The 9,852-nt window shown below is 48.3% G+C and overlaps 1 protein-coding gene across 2 annotated transcripts in view; it reads left to right on the forward strand.

The window, feature by feature from the left end:
* Positions 1-9,852, forward strand: part of LOC126544152 (band 7 protein AGAP004871-like) — a 256,271-nt gene that overhangs the window by 203,920 nt on the left and 42,499 nt on the right. For both annotated transcript variants that reach the window (XM_050191389.3, XM_050191387.3), the window contains 2 exons: positions 1,672-1,744; positions 2,022-2,104. In XM_050191389.3, the coding sequence (XP_050047346.1) occupies positions 1,672-1,744; positions 2,022-2,104 (156 nt within the window). The remainder of the gene's footprint in view (positions 1-1,671; positions 1,745-2,021; positions 2,105-9,852) is intronic.

Below are 9,852 nucleotides of genomic sequence, written 5' to 3' on the forward strand. Positions count from 1 at the left end.
GTAGTGCAGGGAGGTAGAGGGCACTGCTGCTTGAAGACATATAGGGAGTTTCGACATGCCATAGGGACATCTTCACATATCACGCGGCACAGGCGGTGCAGATTGAACGTAGCCGCCGCTTTCGTATTGCGAGTGCTTGCACGAGTCATTCCCGCTGTGACGCCAACGACCATGGGCACCGACTACGGAGGAACTCTCCGGAGGGGGCTGAACCTCCCCCCCTCCCACACCTAAAGTGTCATTGTCAGAGTTTTGTCACGCACATCATCTGAGGTTTCGGATGAGTTCCCTCGACTTTTTCACTTAACATTTTATTGGGGCTAATAGCTTACTGCTTCATTGTTGGCGCGGACGTACGCACAGCTTTTAATTCATACTTTCGCATTTTTTTCTACAAATCCTGACAATAGGAGGACAAGCGCATGAGAAGCATCAGCGGCTGCCTCATCCGTATTTTCTCACTTCAAAATTGCTTTTAAATTTCCGCTGTAGACACCATGCATATAACAATATATTTAAATATATGCACAGGATAAAGTTTATTATATTTTTCAAAGAGAAGGAGGTAGCCAATTAACAATTATATCTACAGGCATGCCTAGCCTATGCTTAGAGAATGAATATGTTGCTGTGTGTTCACCTCGCTTATGATGGCTTTCCGTGCTTCTTTTTTTTTTACCCTGCAAAGAACCTGTGGACTTTAGTGACCCTCTCGGCAGAGACTTTTATCAATGGTGTGGGAAATGCACGTGAATAATATGTGTCTTAGTATTGCTAACGACTCATGAAAAAAAAAAAAACTTCTAATAATTTACTACGTTTATTAGGAATGGAAACGTCGTCACAAGTGCCTCGAGCGGCCATTCGCGCGGCAATTTTGCGTGCATTTGCGGGCTTTTCCACGCTCGGAAAAATACTTCTATGCAGCACGTATCGAGCAACAGAAAGCTGTATCGAGAGTTTTTCGTGTTGCTCTACAATGTTCTCATTGACACTTTTAATCTCATTATAATATTGGAGAACTGGGTTAATTAATTAAGACTAATTATCTAATTACGCGGATAGAAAAAAATAATCTTACTATCTCCAAGCGACGGCAAACAACATTACCTTAGTTCGGTCCAGCCCCGTGGCATCTGCATTTTTTAAATGTTTGGCTCAAGTTACGTGGCACATCCTGTAAAGCGCCTACACTCCTCCAGCTGGCTGCTCAAACTTTTTTTCTTCTCTTCTTCGCTTACGTATGTCCATTCGCGTCGACTAACTGAACTTGCGCAGCGCAAAATATCAGCAGATAACTAATTACTGCGTCATTTTTCAACGATGGATTTTTGTTTGGGTTTTCAAAAGAACGGGCCCCAACACGAAGTCGCATAACAGCAGCGCTACCATCGAGGCACGCATCAGGCCGCACGGCGACCAGCTGTTCCAACCGATGCTGTTCGCGCGAAATATGTCGCAGAAACCAGCTCAACGGGCAGTTGTGTAGTGCTTAAACCAGGGAAACCTATGTCGTATGGAGTGAGTAATGCTGATACTTAGTGAAATGCATCAGCACATAATACGTAATTTGGTCAGCACGAAAACTTCGCCTTCACAATTTTCGAGCACTCTCCTTTTCACTTTGTAACGCACGCAATGCATTGTTCTTCTCTTCTTTGCAAATTGCAGGTCGTCCAGGAGTACGAACGCGCTGTTATTTTCCGTTTGGGAAGGCTCCTGCAAGGGGGATCGAAAGGGCCCGGTAAGGAAACACGCTTCTGCTTGTCACGTCTCGCTTTGCGACTGTTTCCTGACTTAACGAATACAGCAATGTCTGAAGCAAGCAGCAATTACGACACGTGTCTGGCCGTCAGGCGCTCGCCTGCCTCTATTGAAGAAGCAAACCATGCCCCGCGCTTCGGGGCTTCTTCGATAAGGACACGCGCCGATGCTGGCTGCTTTACGTCTTTGTCTTACCTGCGGCCGTTTTCCCGTTTGCCAGCGGCCATGTGTGTTCAGACCAGTGCTTCCTCTTGCAGGTATCTTTTTCATTCTCCCCTGCATCGAAAACTACACCAAGGTTGATCTCAGGACGCTAACCTTTGATGTTCCACCCCAAGAGGTAAGACTTTCTGCGTTAGAAGTGTGCATATAGTTACGCTGCCCAAGAAAAATAAAACGCAATGGCAGCTTACGAGTCGGTGATTCCGGAATTGGTAGGTTTGCACTCAGTCACGTGCGTATGTACATTCGTATTTTTAAAGTGCTCTACCAAGCATGTTGTAATTTGTGTGACTCTTTTGAGATAGAGAAGTGCTCTCTCTAAGTATGTGACTAACGCAGAATCCACTGCAGTCGAATGTTAAGCACAAATGGGAGAGGCACATGAACGGGCCTTCCGCTGCATACCCTGCTCCGAACAGGCTCGTCTGTGCCGGTACCTCTAAATCTTGCTAAAGCAAGGAAGTTCGGCAATTATTAGGCTTCGAGGTAAAATTAAATCAATTTCTGGGGTTTTACATACCACATCCACGATATGATTATGAGCCACGCCGCAGTGGGGGACTACGGATTAATTTCGATCCCCTGCGTTTCTCTAACGCGCACCAAATGTACGGTAAACGAGCGTTTCCTGCACTTCGCCCCAATCGAAACACGGCCGCCACGTCCGGAATTCGATTCCGCGCCCTCTGGCTTAGCAGCGCAACACCGAAGCCACTACACCCCCATGGCGGGGACGGGGGCTCCAAGTATCTCTCAGGACTGTGAATGTTTCGTATTATCTCCTGATGATTACTGGCCAATAAAATCGGCGTGGCAGATTTAACAGTGTAATAAACTAATTTCTCAAATTTGTTCTAACGCACGTATTCATTCTAATAAGCAAATATTGAGGGTTTCAGTTAAAACGTTAAAAAAGAAGAACTAAGCCTCTTGGGCATCTGCTTTAGTAAAAATCGAGCACTCATTGGATAGAACAGCACGCACGCACGCGCGCACACACACACACACACACAAACACGCGCGCGCGCGCGCGCACACACACACACACACACACAGACACACACAAATGTCTTCACACTGTCGTCACCAAATATCGTCACCATGAGCCATTACCTATAACCATGCACAAAGCCGGAGGAACCGCGAAAAGTGCTCCGTAGCAGTAAGAAATTGTGGCATCTTCTTCCTCCCTGTCGAGTCTGGTAAGAGAAACCGAATTGATTACGAGACACGCCGAAGGCGTCAGACCATCAGTTGAGGAACGCATATGTCTTCCGATGCTTTGCGCTTTCTTGTGCAGTTGTAGCGCAGCAAGCGAACACGCTATTCTTTATTTTTCCGGGCGCAGTCGATGTCCACCTCTCTCGTCCGCTGCGCGGCGCTGCCGAAGAGCACACACGCTAACACGCACCAGCGAAACGGGACAGCGCGCGCCCGGCACCGGTTCGCGGCGCCGCACATTCGTTAGCCGCTTCGTCGCGCTATTGATTCGGTTACAGCAGCAGCACGAGACGCTCCGTGTAGCGTGCAGCTGGCGGTCAAGAGGGCGAATGGCCAGCCCTCCTTTTTGCACGCTTCAATTTTAATGCAGGCCAAATCACGGTGTGCGCCGTCGCGGGGTTTCCCCCTTCGGTCGCCCGGGACCCCTTCAGCAAGCAGCCTTGCTACAAGAGTGGAGCGAAGGGGGAACGAGGCAGCGAAAAGAAGCAGCAAAGGAAGCCGAAGTGGCGAAAGGGGGCGCGACGGTGTTTTCGGCGCGATAATGTGGGCTCTAGTGTGGGCAACCGAGCCTAATCTCGTTACCACCATTAATGCAAATGAGTTCCCTCGCGGGTGGAGCATCTTTCGCGCGCGCACTCATCTCCAATGAGAGAGCGCGAGAAGCGCAAGATAGACCGGCGCCGACTGCCGTGCGAACGGACTTGCGCGCCGGCGATCGCCGCGGCTACTTGGACGGAAGCGAATGCGAGGCACCAGCTGTAAACACTGTGCGGGCGTCTGGCAACAACTGTTCACGCCTATGCTTTCTCAATATAAGCCCTGAAGCGATTATCTATTATTGTCTGATTCATGCCATATTTCCCAGTGTCTCTTGCTTGCGAGTAAAATTGTTTCGTATTCATGAACCCAACCTGTGAAGATCGAGTCAGATCAGCCCTTGCTTACAGGAACTCGACTTTAGCGCGTCAGCCTGCAGCGTTGTCGCACGTACAGAAGCTGATATCAACAGCTACGAAGTATGGCCTCGGGGATCACGACAGGCCCCTTGCTACTCGCAAAGCCTATAATATGTATATGGGTTCTCTTCAATGCTGCGACTCGGTAGGGGTCGCTTTGCAGGGGTCGAGCCACCTTGCGGTAAATCGGTTTGCGCCACCTAATCTGACGCCTCAGTTCATGTACAGGACGGTAGTGGTAGTGTCATGGCCGTTGCACGTGCTCTATACGACCCTACATTTCACTCGCCATAGCGTTCTCACGGGAGGCAGAGATTGCAGCTTCCAGGAAAGACGTTTCAGGGTCCCGTTGAAGTTCCTCCAGTCTCCCCGTCTTAAAGTTGGCGTACGGAGAGCTGACGTTCGAGACAACGGCAAGGGGCTCCCCGCGAGTGCCACGTCGCTAATGTCTTCGCCCAATAGCAGCGCTGTAGAAAATGGCTTTGACCCTTTGTCGTCGAGTAACAGCCACCTACAACTTGCGCCCGCGTTCTCACTGGTCATTCGTAACCCAAATTTGGTTCACGTTTCATTGCAAGGCACTAGTTTGCATCGTTTCGAACAATTTGCTTCCCTAAATATGCATCATATTAAATACTTATCACAACAGGCTAATTTGATTGCGCGGGGGTCCTCCAAGGTATCGGGCTAATTTGCAGAAGTGCCTGTTCCCTTAGAATCAAACTCAAATCTGAGTATAAATGGAATCCTTAAGTTGGATACTATAGCGCCACGACGGATGGGCCGTATTTCCTCGATCGCTGTAGGTCGGCATTTTGCATCCTTGAAAGCGACAATTTCTTTCAAACGTAGCCACAAACTGTAAACAAAGTACACTTATGGAAGGTGTTACACAAAAACAATCAGAAATAATGAACTGCTACTTAGTGGCTGCGTATTTCGCGATGGCAGTAGCGATGCTTTAATCATACATGTAATTTCTTTTTTTTTTCTATTTTTTTGCTGCAGCAAAAGAAGGTCTGCACTGATATTCTATGTTCACTTATGTAGAACATATATGTGCTGTCACTGTTTTATCACTCACCCACCTATTCTTTAGCATCTCAGTGTTGAAATTGTCCTTAGCACTTTTATGTCAGGTTGTTTTCGTACTAGCTTGTCTCCTCTTCACATCCTAGTCAGTCGTTCCTGCTTTCCTGCCAATGCAGCTTTAACCATATAAATGTTTCCTGTAGGTCCTTGGCTGTAGTGTCCTCTACTTTTACCGTTCCTTGTATGTAGCCATTTCAAGTTCGAGCGTTCCTTATCACTCCAGTCATCGACCTTGGCACTCTCACTCCTGCCACTTCATCTAAGAAATGTTCGATATCCTCGCCTAAATTGTTTAGGTTTTTAGTGAATTGCTGGTTACTTCGCTGCCGTGTAAAATTTGGAGTCCGGCTTACTGTTCCGGGTTTGATTGGGTTCGGTTTCTCTCCAAATACTGTATTTTCCCACTTTTCCCACATTTTCCCATGTGGGATTGGGCAAGAATCGGATGGAATTCTGGGTCAGTCCTGTGCTGGTCTTCTTCCCTCTTCAGCGCAGTGATCTCGCTGCAGCTTTCGCAGGTGGAACGGCTTGGGGCAGGAGCGACACCGGTTCCCACAAGTTGTCACAACTTGAATGGTGTGAAAAGTCTTGTTCCATGCAGCCCAGGATACAGTGTCGTATTCTTCTATCCTGTCTGAATGTTGCTGACCACTTCTGCAGGTTGCACCTGTTCGCCATTGAACGAAAGTAAATGAATTGTGTTGTATTATTGACTTCCTTGCTGTCAAATTTGAGATCTGCGCGTATACGATTTCCTGTGTTGCAGGCCGCGTGCTGTTTTGCTTCTCCTGATCATCAAACGTAGCTCCTGTCAATATTTTTGCAGTGTTGCATGTCCAATTCAGCACAATATTTCGACGTGGGAAGTACAACGCCATGTGCGTAGAGAATATTCCAAGGAGCAGTTTCTATACCATGCTCTATCAGTACGGCCATGATATTGCCAAACATGAAAGGTCGTATAGCGCTGAAATTAATGGAGCTCCAGTGTTACTTCGAAGAAGCTGCTAACCTTAGTCCTTTTCTCAGTGTATATTTTTTCTTGATCTGCCCGACGTGCTTCCTTGGGGCGTTCTTTTCTCGGCAGCCTGCACGCGTTTGTCTTGGCTCTGTGTTATGACCTTACCCAATGTTCATGTACGTACATTCACTGTACGTACTCTCTACACACGATAGCCTTTAGAACCTGCGCATTTTCACACTTTAAAGGTAAATGGTGGTCTTTAAGTAATCCTAACGTCCACACCAGTCTGACTGTTCTAAATATCTTTAGTTAGGCCTAAAGTTGGCCTTCAATTGGAGTACCACATAAACGAGCGAACAAAAGACAATGGCGGTGCCGGTTGTCACTTTACAACGTTTATAACCTGACACCTGGAGCACACGTGCTATTGTCCCTGTAACTTTTATTAACGTCTATACTGCTAGCAAATTTAGCAAAATATAATAGAGTAATCCAAGCCCCAGCATCTTCTACCATTACTTTAGGGAAAAGCAGTGTTCACGTCCAAATTATAAAAATGTTCGCTTTTGTTGCTTCGTTGAGGCTGAAAAACATGACTAAACATGGCTTGCTGCTGTGGCCTCAAAACAAAATTTGTTTGGAAATATAACTGCGCACAGTATTCCGGGAAGCGGGGCAGCTCACGCACGTGCACCACGAAAGATGCGTTTGTTTTTAAGGCAGAACAGGCCTTCGCGAGGTCGATCCAAAAATCCCTTCTGCCAAAGGAAGCTTCTGGCGGTGTCCTGAAGCGCTGTTTGAACAGCCCACTCAAGCGCTCTCCTCGTTTATAGTCACTTTTGTTTGCTTTCAAAGCATATAGCATTGCCCACATTGACAGGTTTTTTCTTATCTAAATGGCTGACGAGAGGCAAGCAGCGTGCAGAAGTGGAGAGGATTTTCGTGGGTCCGAGCTAGCGCAGTGAAATTCGATGACCGCATGAGTATGGTGCGGGCGTCTGCGATTTGTCCGCCTGCGCTCCTTGCTTTGCTCGCGGTGGCTTGTCGAAAATCACGGCGGCGCACTACCAAAGATTTAAAAAATTCACCGAGGATTACGATACTCCCTAATGCGAAATTTTAGCGCAGCTCTATGCGTGTTTTCATTTGGCGATATATTAGCTAGCGCGGACATTCTGTCTCGTGCGGCACTTTGCAAACAGCGGGAAGTGTGGCACGGCTGCCTCGCTAATCGGCAGATCGCGAGAGGCAGTGCGTGAGTGACGCGTGGGCGCGGTTCACAGCAGCCGCCGCAGATAGACATCCGCTCATGAAGGGCTTTGTTTCCATATGTCTGACGCGCGCTGCTCTGGCGCCATCTCGTAGCCATCGTCGCCGCAGATTCCGTCTTGCGCGGGACTACGTTTTTCTTCTCACGCTTTCGCAGTATTATCCTCCTACGCTTTCGTCCTCGCGCTCTCTTCGCTATCGCCGTATTTCATCGCCCTCTGCGCTCCGCGTTCGCTCTTTCAACCTTCGCTGTGCTCGTTCGCTCGGTTACGTCGAGGGACGCTTACGAGAGACGCCAGGGAGGCCGACGCTGAACGCAGGAACGCGTGCCTAAGAGCTGCGCTCTAAAATGCGGCTAAAACGACTCCTCAGCTAAGGAAAGATGGCAGAGTAATGTCGCATACGTTCCGATAAGGCTCAACGACGTTATACTGACAAGCAACATTTTTTTTATACGCAGAGAACTACATTCTTCCCGGAAGCTCCCAGTAGCCAGTGCCAAAGCTATCGGCGGACAGTCTGTTATTCGGTTTATTCGGCATATAATTCAGTTTTATTCGGCATATTAATGTACCTTTAGTGCGTACACGTCACATTGGCGTGGAGTTTTCACAGCTTTGTGACCTCGCGTCACGAACAGGGGAAGTGGGCGCAGCCCGAAATATTTTGACCAATACCGGAGGGCTATTGGCGAAAAACGCTCGGAATCGGAAATAATTATTTTTCATTTGTTTGACCTAATCATGCATAATCAGTGTGTTCACGTCATATCAAATAGTAGCGTTCGAGGTTTTCCTGACGTAATATGTGGCAAGAGAAGTGAGGGGCGGTCTGAAAAAATATTTGACCAATCGTGGGGGGCTAGTGGCAGAATTGAAATAGAATGAGATTGGAATAGCTTTTCCTTATATCGCCCTAAAAAAACTATTGGCTGTAATTCTCATTAGCATGGGGTTGCCAAGCTAAAGAAACGGTTAGAGAGCTCGCGTTATCAACGGTCTCTTTGGTTGCCTGGCGCGCGCCGCCACGTAACACCTAGCTTGTTATCACTTATCTTGTTAAGCAACATGGCATCTGTTAAAGTAAACTTCACAAGGACTCATCATCTGCCGCTCAATGGAGGAGTTGAGGTTCGATGCTGCTATAATGAGGTCAACTAATATACAAAAAAGAATGACGAGACAGAAATGTTGCGCCCCAATTATCGCTTAATGTATGCTACTCAAAGGCATAGCGTTAATTAGAAAACCCTCGGAAAGTGCCAAGAAGACGGCGTTTGTTTTTCTGCTCCTCTGTGAGAAATCGCATCTAGCGCTTGGTCAGTTCCGCTAAGCTGAAATACCCGCCGTGGTTGCTTAGTGGCTATGGTGTTGGGCTGCTAAGCACAAGGTCGCGGGATCATATCCTGGCCACGGCGGCTGCAGTCCAATGGGGGCGAAAACACCGGTGCACTTAAGTTTCGGTGCACGTTAGAAAACACCAGGTGGTCTAAATTTCCGCAGCCCCCCCCCCCCCCCCCTTGCAGCGTGCCTCATGATCAGAAAGTGGTTCTGACGCGTAAGACCCCATAATTTAATTTACTTTTTAAGCTGAACTGCATAGTCTCTCTCACAAACTGCAAGAAAAATGCACACGTACGGAGCAAACAGCGGAAAAGAGGTGCGTTCTGCCTTCTCTTTGCCATGCTCTGTATCTCTTTCTGCCTTTTATATGAGTGTCACGTGGGCCATGTCATCCGTCTTTTGTGTTTTGTAGTAAACGACGCTCTTCGTCGGTAGCCATTTCGGCGCAAGGTGACCACAACAACACCTGCGATAACATCAGTGATAGTTATAGGAGTGTGTGGGCCTGGAATGGAAGGAATGAAAAACAGGCCGTCCAGTCGACCTTTCACATTTCTTCTTGAGCGGGAAGCACAGGAATCGCTACGTTTTCAGGCACGTATTTAGCACAATGGAAGACATATTAGGAGGACGTCGACGACCAGGTATAGCCGCGCGTACCATATATGCGTACCATGGCTAGCAGCAATACGAGCGCAGTATCGCAAAAGTTACCGCCATGGTATAAGAGGAAGCAACGAAGCGCCCACGAGAGTTTCCAATCAAGAGGTGGAGTAACCCCAGCAGCAAGAGAAAGACGAAAAAAGGAAAAAGGAACGACCGGCCACTTCGATATTAATCTGCGGCAAGTAATGAACGAGAGGCGGCAAAGAAACAACAGCCGGAGAGGAGGCCGCTCCAGATGTGTCACGTGAGCCTCCCAGTGCAGTGCGGATGGTGCACGTCGTCGGGGGCGCCACGCAGTCTTATCGCCCAGCGCAGACGTTCCTCGGGATGGGGGCGCGCGAAGGGTCCCGGTCGG

Source organism: Dermacentor andersoni, chromosome 1, assembly GCF_023375885.2.
Source record: "Dermacentor andersoni chromosome 1, qqDerAnde1_hic_scaffold, whole genome shotgun sequence".
Lineage (NCBI taxonomy): Eukaryota > Metazoa > Arthropoda > Arachnida > Ixodida > Ixodidae > Dermacentor > Dermacentor andersoni.